Source organism: Acanthaster planci, linkage group LG05, assembly GCF_054643075.1.
Source record: "Acanthaster planci isolate LZ-2023a linkage group LG05, COTS_SCS, whole genome shotgun sequence".
NCBI classification, from domain to species: domain Eukaryota; kingdom Metazoa; phylum Echinodermata; class Asteroidea; order Valvatida; family Acanthasteridae; genus Acanthaster; species Acanthaster planci.
The window spans coordinates 19,508,322-19,526,199 of NC_141781.1; the positions used below are offsets into that span (position 1 = coordinate 19,508,322).

The 17,878-nt window shown below is 42.5% G+C and overlaps 1 protein-coding gene across 2 annotated transcripts; it reads right to left on the reverse strand.

Annotated features, from left to right (window-relative positions):
- Positions 1–917: 917 nt before the first annotated feature.
- LOC110989713 (heterogeneous nuclear ribonucleoprotein 27C-like) lies at positions 918–15,798 on the reverse strand. Of its 2 annotated transcripts, none has more exons than XM_022254291.2 (8): positions 15,651–15,798; positions 13,377–13,417; positions 11,168–11,334; positions 9,844–10,095; positions 8,594–8,642; positions 7,995–8,077; positions 7,452–7,536; positions 918–7,014 (listed from the first exon to the last, which is right to left on the reverse strand). In XM_022254291.2, the coding sequence occupies exons 1-8, from the start codon at positions 15,668–15,670 to the stop codon at positions 6,698–6,700; spliced, it is 1,014 nt and encodes a 337-aa protein (XP_022109983.1). In that variant the 5' UTR covers positions 15,671–15,798; the 3' UTR covers positions 918–6,697. The 2 variants fall into 2 exon arrangements, with proteins under 2 accessions (XP_022109983.1, XP_022109982.1); XM_022254290.2 differs by having other exon boundaries at positions 918–7,017.
- Between the last annotated feature and the right edge of the window lie 2,080 nt (positions 15,799–17,878).

Sequence of the window (17,878 nt, forward strand, 5' to 3'; positions counted from 1 at the left end):
TCTTATAATCTGACACCAATTTTTTTAAAATTTAGACGTGTTCACGTGAAATACCCACATTTTCAGTACAGGTTTGCCAAAATTGTTAAGCCACATGTTTGTTACATACATGTGTGGACATGCTTTTGTCTTCAAGAAAAATGAATATTTTTCACAGATTTGTCTCAACTGCTTGAACAGTTTGATTTTTCGTACGTTTCTTCGACAGTTCCTCTATCTTTTGCGACAGATAGCCCCAACACACCTCTAAACTTTCTCAGAGACAGGGAAACATCCTGTGGATATTGGCAAGTCCACAGAATGTCTTCTTTTTCTGCATCGTGTGGACATCTGTTATTCACAAGTTGACACTAGGTATGTAAGGTTTGCGCACTTGTGTTACGTGCACCTAGGCAAATGTGTGAGGCTGTGAAACACGTGGCCAGAACAAACCGTATGTTGAACTAAACTAGAATATTCAGGGGTTTGCTCATAATGAATGTCCGATACGGTACATGCTTGTCAAATTGCAAACGGACTGGATGGACAAATTTAAAGCAATATGGGGAATTGAGTAGACGCCGCTAGACTGCAATTACAACCTGTGTAGACCTTCATTATGATGGTGCCATGTTCATCTAGTTCCCCTTAGACTTGCTGGCAGTAGTACTGCAATACATATTGATAAAAGGTAAACGACTACTTTTCCTTCCAGCCTCACTTTGGTTGCATTGCTCTGAACAGTAAGAAAGCAAGATGGCTGCCCCATGATGGAGGTCTATACCCTTGCTGGCTCGAGAACTTTATGCTCGTACTGGTATCATTCCGATGCGACTGTGGCTCTTGAAAAGTCAGTCATGTGCCTGCGCACAAAACACAGCATGGCTTCAAGATTTAAAGAAAAAAAGGTGAATGAACTTTGAAAAGGACGCACAAGCTGCAGAATAATGAAGAAAGATCACCTAAGTGTGACAATTTATTACAAGCTTGAACAAACACTAAAGGCATTAATAATTGGAACATTATAGAAAATAAGACATTCTAGGGAAAAAAGGACATCTCTATTAAACCATGAACAACTCTTGTCAAACCCTACTTCCCCTGTCTGAGTCAGGAAAGCTGCAAATTCTCTCCTCTTTTTGGCATTTGTAACTGAGAATTGACAATATAAAAGGGCAAAGTGAAAGGTTTCTGCTCCTCTGCTTATTACATGTAACTGGAATCATGATATTAAACTAATAATAAACGGCAAAATTCAATAGTTCATGTCAATTTGACATCATATGCAACTCGGTAAATTTCATCTTCCCCCTTCTCTCTCATAAGTGAACCAAAATAAAAGTTGTTGGACTTCACATCCGCGCCCAGGAAAAACCTCTTAAGACAACAAGTCCCCCCTCACTTTGAGGTATCACAAAATTACACAGGAAGACTTCTTTTCTCAATGAAAACAAAAATATGTTCTTAAATTGCTATACATTTGAATAAACATTACTTAATGTAACATTAAAACTGTAAACTGGGGGGGCGCAGATGTGAAGTCCGCTGTACATGTTATAGTTTTCATTACGCTTTCAAATATAACCTTATAAAACTTGTTAGTTTTCATGAAATCCATCCCTCATGCCTCAGTTGCTAGTCAACACACATCCTCACGCATCTCTCTCACACACACACATACAACTACAACATCCACATGTCTTTCATGTCACATTCTCGCGTAATACCAAATACTTTTTATTTTAGTAAACTCTTAAATCGACAAAAATATGCATAAAAATGACATTACATGAAACAATATTAAACCTTTTTCCGTTTTCATTAAATGCCATTACATGTATTAAAGTCGAGCCAAGCTCATTGCTGTTACTGATTTTGACATTTAACATGACTCATGTCACCCCAGCACCATCTGGCCAATAAATTTGTAACAACTCGCCTTGTTGGGAGTCTAAGGTCATCTAGAAGGGTCACAGACTATTTTTTAATCCATTATGGGTGAAGTAGGAGCAAGCAGAGGTTTCACCCTACTGGCATAGGTGACCCAAAGCAACCGCAGAGTGGCATTTCAAAATCAGCGAGATGTACATTGAATTAGCTGTGGGGATGATTCTGATATAACTGCTGCAAAGTGGCAGATAGGATGGTTTTGACATACCACAAAGTGACGGATGGGATGGTTATGACATGCCCATCAGAAAGTGACAGAGGGGATAGTTTTGACAAGCTTACCACAAAGTGACGGATGGGGTAGTTTTCACATGTCCATGACAATGTGACGGATGGGATACTTTTGACACACCCACCACAAAGGTGACAAGATGGAATAGTGCAGACATGCAACACGGATGGGATAGTTTTGACATGCGTACCACAAGGTGAAGGATGGAATAGTTTTGACATATGAAACAGTTTCAAATCAGGCAAACAGTTCGAACACTTCCTGCACACAATGAATCACTCCTCAGTGCAGCAACTGTACATGACGACCCACTGACTGACATAGACAGGATGTCATATGACAAGAACTGTAAAGGAAATGCTCTCTGAAAACTGTGCCAAATATCTAGTATGAAAGAATCTCAAGAAATGCACAACACCCTGCCATAGTAAATTAGTAACAAGTTGCAATTGAAAGTGTGAATGTTGTATACCCAAGGATTCTGATAAAACCAAAATTCCACTTTACTCTAAACATGTACAAACTGATTTCCACTTTGTGTGAATGAGTCCACGATATCAAGATCAAAACATAGCAAATGGTTTAAGCAATCCAATAATACAATCCAGAAATCTGCAGAGTGAACAGTTTGACTGCTGTGGGGCATTTACATTTAGAGTATACAACACGAACTAGGTACTTTGAATTAAGACCAAAAAAAAATTGCTATCCAATACATAAAGATTTAGCTGTACTCAGTCAACATTGTACTATGTGGACAGATTTCATTGTGGTGTCTTAAAACCCTCGGTTCGTTCATCCAAACAGCACTTTAAATGTGAACTGCAGCCCCAGGATTGTTTCCGTGTTAAACCCATTCCCGGTTGACTTCCCGGGCATCATGATCGGCAGGCCTGTGGAATACAATACACCCACACTGAGCTTCAACTGTTCTCTGAAATGGTACAATGCCGACTGCCTTCATGCACATGGAACAAAAGCAAAATCAAACTATGTTACCATGGAAACAACACTGAAGCCAAACTGTTTTCTCTTCTGAAAAGTGAGCTCCCATTCCCAAAGAAGTATGCACAACAAATTCCACTGAGAAAATTCCATGACTAATTCAACCAAAAAAAAAAAAAAAAAATTGGCACTAACTGCATAAAATACCTGTAGCTGGTAAAACAGCTTCCACAATCACATTCATTCACTGATAACATACAAAAGAGGCATTACTGGAATAGATGGTTTACTTTGAATAACAGTTAACTATATGCATAAAAGGCTTCGACTTCAATGTATTTGAAAATAGGAAAAAAAAGAGACCTTCCGATACACTGCCGGCATGTAAACCGTGCAAGATATTACCCTCTAAACGATGGTTACAATTCTGTGGTTTGGGAGAAATGTCCAATTTACTGCGAAAAAAACCCAGCCTGGCACTTGCCTGAAGAAAAAACTACACAAATGCTTCGTACCATTCTGCAAAGTGTCAGGCTAGCTGAGTGTAAGCTTTAAGTTACTTGTCTTCTTAGTTTGCTCTATCAGATGAATGCATATCAGGAGAATCTTGCTGTGGGTAAATTTCTTTTTTATCAACCCATATTCCGTGCTACTTTACTCTGATTTCTTAAGTAATCAATAAATGACTGAAACAATGGTGAAATCTCCTTTAAGCCCTGAGACCATTTCTTTAAAAAAAATCTGTTCACACAAGCTCAGTAAATTTAGAGTCCATATCTACAAGTAGGTTACAGAAAATTATTTTATTTGCGGACGTGTAGCAATACTAGTTACCAGTAACTAGTATGCATAAAGCCTTTTTAATAAAGTGTTGCACAATCCACAGATACAAGTAACTTGAAACCCACAGGCAAATTAGAGGCTCACGTGTTACCAACATCCAGTGCACGAGTGTTTTGAAAAAGACCATGAACAAGTGGTGTCAGTGGAAGGCATTATCACATCGGAAAGAATTATGAGTGACTTACAAGTAAAAAAAAGGGGGGGGGAAGGAGAAAACGCTCTGTGTCCAACAATTCAAGTTTCTGTTGCACTGAAAACCCTGTCAAACATCTTTGTGCCCACGGTGATTAAGCTTTGACAATCGACGTACTGTGCATGACACAAGTGATCGAGTGTACAATCTGTGCTCACAGAAATATGCTAACAGCTAAGCCTATCATTTAGAACTGGCCCGGCACAAAAATGATGAACCCAAACATGAAGCTCAACCTTCGTGATGAACATCTCAACGTCATTAAAAAAATCACAAACACTGAAGCTCTGGAACCATCTCTCTTGCATATACTCGTGTGAGAAAAAAAAATCCCTTTGTGTCTGTCGTGCACTGGTGCACTAAGTAAGATTTCTGTCTCTTGATGCGGACTGGATTTCACGAGGGTAACAATTTACAAGTCTCTCTTATTGAATGAAAGTGTTAATCAATGTACAAGTGCATTTTGGAGAGGACAAAGACTCACTTGAGTATAATTAGGCACTTTCTCTGTAACAACACATAATTGATTACATGCCTTACTGTTAATTATTAAAATACTCGTACCTGTACATGTTAATGAAAGTGGCATTTTAATTGATAAAAAATAATTCTTTTCTTTTCTCAAATTGTTTTTAGTTCCCTATGTCCACTGAATAAATTGTTCGAGGCGACTGAAAACTATAACAAGAATCAATGAAATCAAATGATAACAGGATACCTATCACGAATGAAAACAAACACAATTTAATTACTTTATTTACAACTGTGCTCTTCCATTCTGTTTTCTTAATTTGAATTGAAAACCTTTACGATCAGTTAGAAAAAAAATTCAACCTTCCAGCAGAACTTACAACATTTCTGGGTCGACAAGGCTGAGAATATCTTTGAAAGAGCAACAACAATTAACATGAGTGTGTTCTTTTGTTCTAAGCAAATAATCAGAATAAATAGGCAATTGCGTCCTGAACTAAAAACAGCATGAACATTTGACCCACAAACAACAGCCAAAAAAAAACCAAACTGATTACTTTACGTCAATATATGTTGACCCCAATAAAACCTCAATCAGATTCCAGAATGCCTTTTACCAAAAAACATATATAATGATAGGTAGAATTACACATTAAAAAAGAAAAATCAAAGAATCTTTGAAATCAGATTAACTTCAAACATTTGCTCTCGGTGATGTGCAGACAAGCCAGATGAAGACATGTCTAAGCACTGTTGGAAAAACGTGAAACGTATTACGCGATTGCATTAATGAGGGGCTCCACTCCGCAAGGGACAGATGCTACGTAGGATTACACCATCTTTTATCAGGAACACAAGAGGGAAATCGACCCAAAAAAATTACAAAAAAAAAAAAAAACTCTAATGGGATTACAGCAATTGAACGGAAAAGCTTTGATCACACATTCTCAGAAGAAACGCCTATGAACAGGGACAGAGATAACAGGAAAACAAAAGGCTACAACTCAGAAAGAAAAAAAGAGTCGGCAGAAACCACCACTGGTATATGAAGACGGAAGCTGGGAGATGCCGGTTGGCTTGGAAAATGGACTGCATTCCTGTGTGCACTCGGTGCGGCCCATTTTGTGGCGTCGTACGGACACTGACCACTGAGGCATGACTTCAAATGTTACACGGTTTAAACTGTTGAAAACCGTCTCATGCAGGATTACGACCTCTGTTCTTCAAATATCCTATTCCATATCTCTTAAGCAATTCAGACTCTGCATGCATGTTACATGCGACAGTCCCCACATCAGTCAGCCTTTGCAGTGTTGATACACCCCATGCAAGCCTCGTGACCCGGAACTGTGCCAAAGGCATGACAGTAACTCTAGCAAAAGGGAAAATTGGCACACCCGTCGTGGTTCAGACATGGGCAGAGAGAGAATTGAGTGGCAAGTATGGTATTGCAAAGAAATGTGGTGTTCCCGTACCACGCTGAAGCGTCACTCACACCGCGAGCAACTTCCAGTGTAGATGGAGTATTTTTTTATTGCAAACGGTTACCAGCACTGACAGAGTTCCCTGGACTCCCCTGGACACTGTGATGGTTTCTGCTATAGAGCTAAATCAGAAAACTTTGTACACTCGGTGAAACAGTCTGGGAACAGTTTTGCCCAAAACAACCATAAAACAAAACTAAAAAACACAAAAAATGGCGACAGATGCGTTATCGCCAAATCAAATATCAGTCTAGTGCCCAGACCTATTCCTGTGCCTCTGCCACCTCCCAATTCCTCCGTTCACTGTCACCAGACTGTTCCACGCAACGGCCCATAATAAACAGTTTCACTCGCTACATTCTAAAGAATTTTATACTACCATTCTATGTCTACAATTTCCCCCGTTTCCCTACCCAAACCCCTTGTAACTACTTCATGAGTATACAATGCTTCCGCTTCCCAACAAATCAGTATCTTCGCCATACATTCAACTTGTTTATTTCTCCCCGGCGGCTGTACACCGATATATTCCCCTCCCTACTCAGTCAACTTGCCTACACCTGGTCGAATACCATGTACTTGGCAGCCGGCAGCTCGTTCTTAGTACCAGCTGGCACCGTCGCTCTGGCCCATGTTAGACTGGCCACCGTAGTTGCCGTAGCCGCCTTGCCCGCCGTAGCCCCCGCCCTGCCCCTGCATCTGCTGCTGCTGGCTGCCATAGGAGCCCGCGCTCCCGTAGCCTCCGCCACTGGCGCTGCCGTAGGAGCCCGAGCCCCCGCTGCCGTAGCCGGCGCTGTTGTAGCTGCTGTTCCAGGATGAGTCGCCGCTGCCTTGCCACACGTTGCCTGGGTTCTGCCAGTTGGAGCCGCTGTCATAGCCTTGGTTGTACCCATACTGTTGCATGCTGTTGAAGCCACCTTCTTGCAGACAGGAAAATAATCACACACATACAATGAAACATGGCACAACAACTGTCATTGTCTCAGTCCATCACAGAAAGCCCGTCAATCAGCCAAGCTTCCCGATGATATTCCCGACGAGGAATTTCTGGATTCCCAATTTGAACAGACAACCCCCCCCCCGTAAAACATATTAAGATCTCCATTCCATGAACTTCTCAACTCATGCATCAGCGTGACTTTTATACATCTTCGTCATCCCTCAACTTTGGCCATATTTTTGTCAGCAGACACAGTTTGTTTCAACATCCCCTTCCCTGACTTACCCCACAAGTGCCGCAAATATCAAGAGATATTCTCCCATCAACAATAATTCGTAACAATGTACTACAAGCCGAGTTAAAGTTGGGTTGAAGTTCTCAAATTGTTCCTGAATCATTTTGCACGACTCTCACCTTGGCCAAACATGCCTCCGTTATTATAACTTCCAAAGTTCTGGGACTGGTTGCCGGCGTTGGGGTTGACGGACTTGACTTCCACCTAGTGATTCAAAGTGAGCAATCGCAAAGTTGAAAACCACTGGACCTCATGTACGCATGGGATGTTGACAAGGCCACAGGGACCACTTCAGAAATCCCACGAAAAAACCTCCTGGCTACAAACGTGGCCCTTTCAAACCGTCGTCAATGCATGGACTAGGAACGTGAGCTTGAGTCATCTATGCATGTATCTTCTGTCTTCACAAGTTTAATTTGAGGTTGTTTGCTCGTACCCGTCTGGATGTATCACGCATGTTTACCTCATGATACACGGACATCGTTGGCCAGTCTGCCTTTGTGATTACCTGACTAGCATTGTCTGAATTGTCCATAATTCTTGACCAAAAAACAAATTTCCGAGATACCAACCCTTTTTTTGACAGGCATGTAATCGGAGGCAGAACCTATTTTTTTAAACCTATTAATGCCCATTGTCTATAGAAGGAAAGGGCCTCTCACCTGTTTGTCACGAATCTCGACAAAATGAGCATCCATGGCCTTCTTCGCGCTCACTGCCGAGTCAAATGTAACAAAGGCAAAACCTGTATTCAAAGGAAAAAAAAAGTACACTGTCAGAAAATCTTATCTGCCAATGTTCACGCAACAGCCTAGAACGGTAATTCTGAAGATATGAAGACTCTCATTCTACAAAGCGAGCCCCACAGCAGCATTGTCAGGTGTTACCAGGCTGTACTGATCGTGTGGCCCCCCCTCGTTTAGCACTCAACCATAAGAAGAAAAGTGCAAAATTGCCACACAACCCGACAAACCGAGACACAAAAAGCTATTCTGATGTATGGGCCTTCATGCACAACTTCCACAGATGTGGAAATCAGAATATTGTCTACACGCGTCAGTATAATGAATTGGGTGGCACATCAAAATGAGGAGTTGGACATACTCTTACACATGTCAAAAACACAGGAATAAGATATACTCAAGACTCATTCTGTGATCCTACCTTGCCCATTTTTCCCCCTCTTTATCCGAGCCTATATTATTGGATTGTGTGTAGAATTTTTCATTTAGACAGATGTTGATTTCTTTGGATTCCATACCTCGTGAGCGACCGGTGTCTCTATCCTTCTTGATGTTTGTGTTAATGACCTGAGGACAAGTTGAACCAAAACAAGGTGAGAAACTCACACCCACTTCTGTCACTCCGCAATTGCCAACAATTCACTCTTCACATGAATCGTGAAAGGCTCAGGGTCCCAGATGTTATAGCAAATGTACAAGTACAAACTTTGACCATGGTCTTGGGCAACTTGCTAAAAAGTGTTGCATTAAGCACCGCACTGAGCTGGCTGCAAAAAGATGCCTTTCGATGAAACTCTGGCCACTGTTTGTAATTTGCTAGCTAACAAGGCTGGATCTCTGAAGGCTGGAAATTTGAGTGCTGTTGAACATATCAGTAGTTGTTAAAATGTATTGTACAACACCTGTATAAATCCCCGTCATCTGATTGGTGGATCGTTGATTGCATGGCGCTGAACTATTTGTACCAACACAGAGCTGGTGCACAACGCACGCGCAACGTGTAAAAAATGTATAACTGTGCGTTAGAAATGGATAACGAACATCTCCAGATCAACTGCAATGCAGCTTCTGTGTGGTGGCGCTGTGGAGCAAAATGTTCACAGCAAACATGACTGACTTAGATCCAACCTTAGCGATTTTACCTGACGGAGAAATTGACGAGCTTGTCAAAGCAGCTGATGCTGAGGATTTACACAGATGTTGTATGCGACAAATAACCAATGCTTCATGTTCGTGCAACGGTGAAAATAATCGCATGAGGGGCCACGGTCTAATCCAGGAGGAGAATCATAAATATTCATTACTTGTATACTGTTTGTCTGCTGCTAATGCATCTATTAGCACGTTGGGACTTTCTGTGACCAAAACACAGAGGACGCTTAACAAATACGTTCGGGAGAATTCTGTTTCTAGACTCGCCCGCATGCCTGAGTGTTTCCAGAGGGTTTGTTAATTCATACAGAGGCTTGAACAGGTCGTTGGGGATTGGAGTGTACAGGGCCCTCTAGTGGCCACGGGTCATGGCTGGGCCCTTGTAGCAACGTCACTCTGCAACACTGTCTTGGAGTTTCAAAAGAAAAAATGACAGGGCCAAAAATGTCCCAACACATTTTGAATTAATGACTGCCAAGGGTCAGCATCTGTTATGTCCAACTTTGTAAGATGCTGTTGTTGTTTGAAAAAGTCAGTACTTTGGGCCGAAAATAACACCCCACCTGGGACAAGTTCGTAACAGAATGATAGTGTTGGCAAGTGGTTATTAACCAACCTTTCCAAAGCTTCCCAAGGTTGCTTCGATGTCCTCTGGCTCTGTGTCAGTGTGTAGGCCTCCCACAAAAACCTTCCTGTCGTCATCCCCTTTGTTGAAGGAGCTACCCCCTCCGTACATTCCCCCTCCCCCTCCCATAGTGCCGCCCATGCTCCCTCCCATGCCGCCCATACCGCTGCCCATCCCGCCAAAGTTGCCGCCAAATCCAGCCGCTCTGGTCTTGTTGCTTTCTTTGGCGACGGAACAAGTCAACTGCAAATGGGGAAATTTTGAAAAAAGAGAAGAAATTAGCCAAATGTGAATGGAAGTTACAGAGGTTAATTTCCTTCTTTTGACCCGAAGGACAACTTACATGGAGGTGTACTTTTATTGTAAAGCCATGCCTAAAGTGCAAAAAAGTTTTAGCTTGGGCATCCAGGTCATTGCTGTCACACTGCTCTTTCACAGACACCCGTTGACCCTAAAAGAGACCAGCTTTTTCAGACAATCTCAAGAAAGCAATAAACCCATGCCTGATCTGAAGTTTGTGGCCTCACTCAGTGGCCAGTAAGCATGTCGACGGGAAAGGACACTTGGGGAAAAAAAAACTCTGAAAGATTGACATGAAAAAAAAATGAGAGGGCCATATCAGAGACAAATATCCAGGGGGTGTGGCGGATTCCGTTTCCCAGGCTCTGGGAAAAGCCCTGGATGTTGTCGGGGTAGCCTGGAAATCATTTGGATGTGGGAGTCTACCACTAAAGCAACACCTGACAAACAGGCGCAAGAAAATTCTGCAATCCTGGGCTCGTTTCACGCTTGAGTGATTCCCGTAGACTTTGTCTCTACAGAGGCTCAAGCTGATCTGTGGAGGTTGTGTGGACCCCTCCGGTGGCTGCGGGCCGTGGGCCAGCTGCTGGAGGAGATTAACTCTGCGACGTTGTCGCGGCGATTTCAAACAGTGGCGATACGGTAGAAAAATTTTGTGCAAATGACCATGAAGGGTCAGTCGGACGCCAAACTTTGTGAAGGACTGTACTTTTGGTATCTTGTTTGAAAAAACGGTCAGTAGTTGGGAATGCGGACACCCCTACGTTGCAATATCACAGATACAGTCTATTCACCATGCAGCTGCTGGTTCAATGGGGCCTGCTGATGGACAAAGCCCTCCATTCAGGGCATACCACAGCCCAGCAGTCACGGTCAAAAGAATTACCGGCGCGCAGGCGTTAATTAATGTGGGCGGAAATAAGCCGACACAGAACAAGAAAAAAACAATACCCCTGAGGCGTACACATGTAACAAAAATTACCAAAACAGGGAAGAATTTAGAGAGGAATCGTACCGCGCGCCCATCCAGTTCATGGCATGGCACTGCCAGGGCGTTGTTCCTGTCCTGCACAGTGAAGTAGTTGACAAAGCCGTAGCCTTTACTCCTGCCTGAGCCCATGTCTTTGATGATCACTGCCGACTTGACTTTGCCAAACTGGGAGAAGTGGTTCTCCAGCGTCTCTGTTGATGGAAATGACACACGGAAACTTCAACTTTACACTGGGGGGGGGGGGAGAATTTCAAAAAAATCGGGGCAAGGCACTTGGGCCAGTTACCGGTACATGTATAGTTTGCGCAAACCGTTCTACATTGGCAATGGATGGTTGCATGAGAACGAATGAGTTATACCAAAAAAAAAACAAACATATGCTGGGCACAAGCAAAACGCATTAAGTACACGTGACATTTCACATTGGTGACTATGCCGTGTGGCAGTGGTGCATAACGTACAGTGCATACATGTGCATGTAGGCCCTACATGTAGTAGCCAAATGAGAATGTTCTTCACCATCCTGCACTGGCAAGCAGGGGTGAGACTGATCAACGATGAAAACAGCTGCAAACAGCTGAAAAAGGCATCAAGAAGCTGAACTGTGAAAAATCTCCCATACTTTTGTAAACAAGCCAGTGAGGAAAAAAAGCTGAAATCTGAAACCAAAAAGGCTGAAATCAGCTAAAAAGCTGAGAAATCTCAGCCCCGGGTAAGTCATGTAAGTACAGGCAGTACTTAACCCTAAAAGAGCAGGGATTTTTCATAGAGTCTATAAACAGCGAAGGGAGTGGGAAATCCCCCGGCCTACATTTGTAATCTTTTTGAAACTTGACAGGCATGTAAGACGCTCAGCAGCAACATGACTGAGAAGATTCAAGTCAATCCAAAATACACTTTTGTTTTTACAATCATTCAAAGTTCTTAGCCTCAGGCTAAAACCATGCATACTATCTAGCGATTCATCAGGTCTGTATTTTTTCAATTTTGACAAGTTCACTTCAAATACTGTGGTGGGGCCAACCTGTGCATTTCTTTCCCCAAACATAAAAAAAGTGCTCGTCAGGAAAACCGGTTGGTAAAACCGGAAGGTTAAAAGGTATTATTCCTCAAGATCTATACACATGTACGGCAGTGCACCCATAACATTGCACACGTCCACATTTTCTGCTCCATTTTCAGTTTAAAGAACCGATGAAGGCTTGCAGTTTTCAAGGCAACAATTCAAATCAAATGAATCGTTCACTTGGTGAGGTCTTTTCCAATCAAAACAACTCAAAGAAGTGGCACTTTTCCATGTGTATTAGCCCGACAGCGTTTGCTGTTGATGGTCGCCACTTTCAGGCATCTTCTAACACTGTTGCTATTCACACCAGTAGGCCATCCATGTACACATGCATGAGCCATATTGTCCTCAAACACTGTATCATGTCAGCAAATCTGAAAACTCATATATGTCTATGCAAGTTTCTGGCTTGCATGAAATGAATCCTGAATGGATGCTGCATGTATACCAGCGAGAACAATCACGAGAGTGAGTATTACCCTTACAACTCTCCAAGTCATACATATTTTAAGAAGTCTAAATCATATTTCAAGACCCACGTGTACCACAGCAGTGAATTTCAATGTGGACCAAAAGCCACTTTGGAAAAGGATCAGAATTTGGCAGAATTTGCCGGGAAGCGTTGCTGATTGAAGTATGGTACAGATGCCTTGAAACTGTGCTACTTGGGGGGGGGGATCTGAGACACCAGACTTTTTGAAGTTAGCAAATTTGCTCACATGATATTCAGTGTTTCACGACAGCGTCAGCATGCATGTACATACGTGTATATTACATGTACATCAAGGGTGAGATTGGACAAGCGTGAAACATCCACGTACGCAATAATCACCTGAGGCTTTGAGGGCCCCTCAGCTGTAGTATAAACCTGCGTTCGAAATCAAATTTTATTCACAGAAAGACCTGAATGGTCAACTCAAGATTTTCCAGATTTTCAAAAGAATCAAATGAAAACTCCAGAAATTAGGAAAAAAACCTCCTGACAAATATCACTCTAGACACCTGAACATGTAGCAGTCTGGTAGGTCTGGTGCAAATACATCTATGTGATAGTTATCAGCGGAGACCATTTACGCCGGACAGCTTAGGGCACATGTAGGTTCACACGGTGTTCTCACAGGCGCGTATAACTGCTTGCAAGTCTGGTTACGGTTTACATGTACTTACCTTTATTTGTCTCAAAATTCAGCCCTCCAACGTAAATGTTCCTGAGAATAGAGTTGAAAAAAGTCTGTAAATACATGTGTGTCATAACTAGTAAATATTACATGTCAGCATTCAATTCCTTTCTCATTATGAATGACTTTGTTGCTTGTTATTTCCTTTAAATTTTCATGTGCGGTGTAATCAACAACAGAGAAAAAAGCTGACTGTCTTGATGCTTGATAAATACATTAATCAATTAACAAAATAACATCTGCAGGCCTTAATGAAATCCCACACTTTTTTTTCGAAATGCTATTGAAATGCATGTAGACATGGTGAAAATAAGTATCTCTAGTCCGCATTTTGTAAAGTTTCCGCCTGAAGATGTTGGACGTGGTTGTTCATTAGCAAGACTGGCTGAGCTTGTGCAGGTAATCTTGGGCCCTGCATGGGCATTTAACGTTACTTCTCCTTTTCAAAACAATCTTCCACAACTGCGAGTTGGGAAGAAAAGGTGATGAGCTGATGGTAGGAGGAATTGTAATACACATCCTAATGCAGGAACAAATAGGCAACACGATGATGGACTGATCATGCACATGGGCTGATGATAGCACCCTCCAACCATTACAAAGGCTTAAGCTTGGGTTGACTAAGTGGCAGTGAACATGAACACTTTATGTGAAAGGTTTTTAACCAACGTACATGTACATGCGATGAACCATGACTGTGTGAACGATCGTGCAGTGACTGCAGTCACTTCACTGCACGACAAAGTGTTGTTTATTCGATAAATTCTCAGCGTCACACTGTTGCAGGAGATACTTAAACTTGAAGGTAACCTTGCCGACCACTCACAGTGCTCAAAGCCTAAGAAAAAATGCACTGTTGGACAGCTACCACTGATCTGCAAATAAACCTCGCCTGTGCATTATCTAGGCACTCTGGAGCATCCTGTGGCCCATGGATTTTTGAAAGACAAATCACACGAGTTTGCACTTTGAGTGTTCAAAACGATTACCTTTTTTTCAATTTTTCTCAAAGCAGTGAACTCGAAAATTGAATTAAGTCACAAAGTAAATAAAGAACCCCCTTATCTGCTAATTTTGAAATACTCCAGTTGGCCCAGGCCTAGATGCAAATCGCGTGGCCTGATTCATCAAATGTACACATAGATCGTGCAGATTTCTCTTAGTTGTGAGACTTACAATTATCTAGTCCGAGTAACTTGGGCTCTACGAATTGCCTTCTTAAACATGTGTCAAGCGACCATGTCCAAATGTTAAAAAAGCAATTCATACTCATCGGGCGTATTCCAAACCTCATTCTTGTGTTGGGTGGGCTTGAAAACGGGGTTTCGAATGACGAGAATCAACACAAAAGCATTGTGCGCGAACAGGATTCTCACTCCTCACTTGCTAGGGAGTGGATGGAAAACGTCAAGAACAAAGACGGCGGAAAAAGGCACGTAGGCCTACCACAACTTATATGTAATGTTAATTTTGTTGCATAAAATAGAAAACACTCACAATATGGAAAATATAACTAAAGGCTAATAAATTTACTAAATATACATGGCTGCAGGACAGAATTCACCGTGACCATTTTATATCAATGGATATTTCAGGATTTGATTTATGGTAAGATCATGAATATGGACATCTTTGATCCTTTTATTTATTTAGGCCTAGGCCCTAGCCCAGCATGCCCAGGTTAGACATTGTCTTCATTTACACTACGACTGACGTCCAGGGTAAAAGTCCCCCTACAATGCAAAATGTTTTTCAACGTTTTTTTCTCACATGTTTACCTGGCGAAGACAGCTCAAATGTCCTTCACAAGTGCCTTGTATCCCGAATTCCAAATGCTGTGTTGAAATTAAAATACGTCGGCGGACAACGTATTTTACAGGAAATTGTGCTAAAATGGCAAATACTTGAAAAAGGCATAGGCCTAAGCCCTAATTTTTAGCTGCACTCCATTTGCACTTCGGCGTTCGTAATCAAAAACCCGAGAACACTGTTCGTGAGTTCCAGGATGAAAACAGGGTTTCGAATACGCCCGTCATGCCGGCATGGCCAGTTAATGAGTTAGCCTATTTCACTTGGACTGACTACAACAATGTCGATCATGTCGATGTAGCCGAGTCTAACGTTACGTGTAACTGTAACGACGTTATGCCTGTGCCAATCATGCCGCCATTGCCGATTTTCAACACGGTGGAAATCATCCGTTTCGCGACTAATGTAAACAGAAAAGGTACTACTATGAACAGTTAGGTTTATTTATACTTACGGCAGTTCTGATTGCTCCATTTTGACTGTTAAAATGGGACCTGCGTCGAGGAAGGAATCTACACGCAAGGCGGCTAGTTATGTGGCGACGCGTGTATGCCGGATCATTCGGCCAACCGTATGCTATTCGGATCTTTCTGGTGCAGATATACTTGAAGCATTTAAAATTCAAAGATCGACGACCTTATGAACAGCACAACTGCGGGTTTGTTCGTCTCACGTGCGAAGCTGCAGGGTACAAACAGGCTGACAGACACGTTTACCCCGCCTGAATAAATGTTGCCGTTTTCGGGAATGGACAATGCAAGCACTTAAAAAAAGTGCCATCGCTTTTATAATTTCCTTTTTCAGAGAGTGGGTTAAGCAGGGGTGAAGCGAGGAAATTTTCGGGGGGGGGGGGTGTACCAGAGTTAATTTGCCGACTTGTAACTTAATTGTTCGCATCATGTAAATAAAAACAAAGTGCAGAAAATGAAAACTGTAGTACACTACATTTCTGCCGACGGAGGAAACGCCGACGGACAACATATATCATTTATGTTCCAATTTTCGATTCATATGCCGACTGGAGCAATATTTGCCGACTTGATAATTGTTGGGGGGGGTACCGCACCCCACATTCCCGGTCACGTACGCCCCTGGGGTTAGGGGTGAAAATTAAAATTGGACAGAGGAAAAAAAGCTCAAATTTGGCCCCACCCCAGCATACGGATGGCTACTGGGCTACACTCAAACAATATGATTGGATAAACTTAAGTGAATTCAGTTGCACTCAGTATTTTAAGTGTCCATTACACTTCAGCAGCCTGAGCCTGCCCTCCTGTTGCCGTGGCGAGGATAAAATAATAACCTACTTACATAGGATTTGGTATTACGAAACCTTTTAGTAGAACTGATGTTTGTATTGATACTTGTATTTGTAGACCGGAGCTCATTTTCAGTGCACAAGGCATTAGCAATAAAACAGTCATTTCTGATTATGCTAATTGAACTCTTCTAACCCTGACACCTGTCTTTTGTCTAGATATTCTGGACGGTGCGACTAATTGCACCTGGCCTTCTAGGTCTGAAGATTGCCCTTTTATTCGAAGTAAAAATAAGAGAAAGAAAACATTCAAACAAAAACAAAACCGGTTTGGTGAAATTACACAGACTTGTCATTCTAGCTTTCCCCCGTCAGCCTAGACTATGTTGTCCCTAAAAGTTGATCTTTTCAGTGGGGAGGTTCAATAGCGAGGGGGGCGGTGCATTCATTTACTCCTTCCCCCCTCTCATTTTCGCTTGTTTTGTTGGGATATACCATAACTTTTCCTTTACTTGTCCTCTGTTCTCATTTAGCATTATTCCTGGGGCCAAAACCATTTAAGGTGCCCCCATTTTTGAAGACGATTGATCCGCCCCGGTCCTTGCGGGTTGTACGAATGTTGAGATAGATTTATTTAATTCTTCAATTGGGGAGACAACAAATTCAGTATCCGAAAATCAACGACCAACTCGCAAAGGATTGCAAATCGATCGTTGATAGGGCGCCCTCTACGTAGCCGACGCACGTGCGTGGCCGTGGAAGACCCGTTGTTCCTTTCCGCGTGGAGGTATATCCCCCCCATTGAAAACGTGCGCAGCAGCTGCTTTACAGTTTATCCGACCATCTTGGCAAAAATGCACTCAACGTTAGACCATTGTTACCAGCGATAAGTATCAATTAAAACGGAATTGCTGATTGCATGCTGATATTACAGATAGGTTGTTTGGGCAGAGGAGCACCACGGAATCCCCAGTTTGGATGATGCAAGCCCACCAGGCAGGAAGCTCAGGCCAGCACTGCCTGGTGTACCAGCATAAAAACCGTAATGCAGAATTGATGCCCGCACACCGTGAACTACAAAAGGCGGAAGGGTATTACCTGCGAGGATCGATACTCTCCGACTAGGATCGAAATTTTATCTGCTGAGTTACCTGCAGTGCTAACCTAGCTACCCCCCTCCCCGTTTCTCGGCCTACGGTCTCTCCCCACTGGATGACTTATTCACACAAAATTAAATTTTCCCTTCCGGGTTAACCAGGCAAATTCAATGGTATCTTATTTTCAAGCGACGCCGTATGTACTGCGGCACACTGGGGTGAAATTTGTGAATTTGAGAGGGGGACGGGGCCTTTGGAGGTGGCGCATGTGGCCGGGGGGGGGGCACAGAGTGGACCTTTAACAATTTAGAATTGAAAATGCAAACA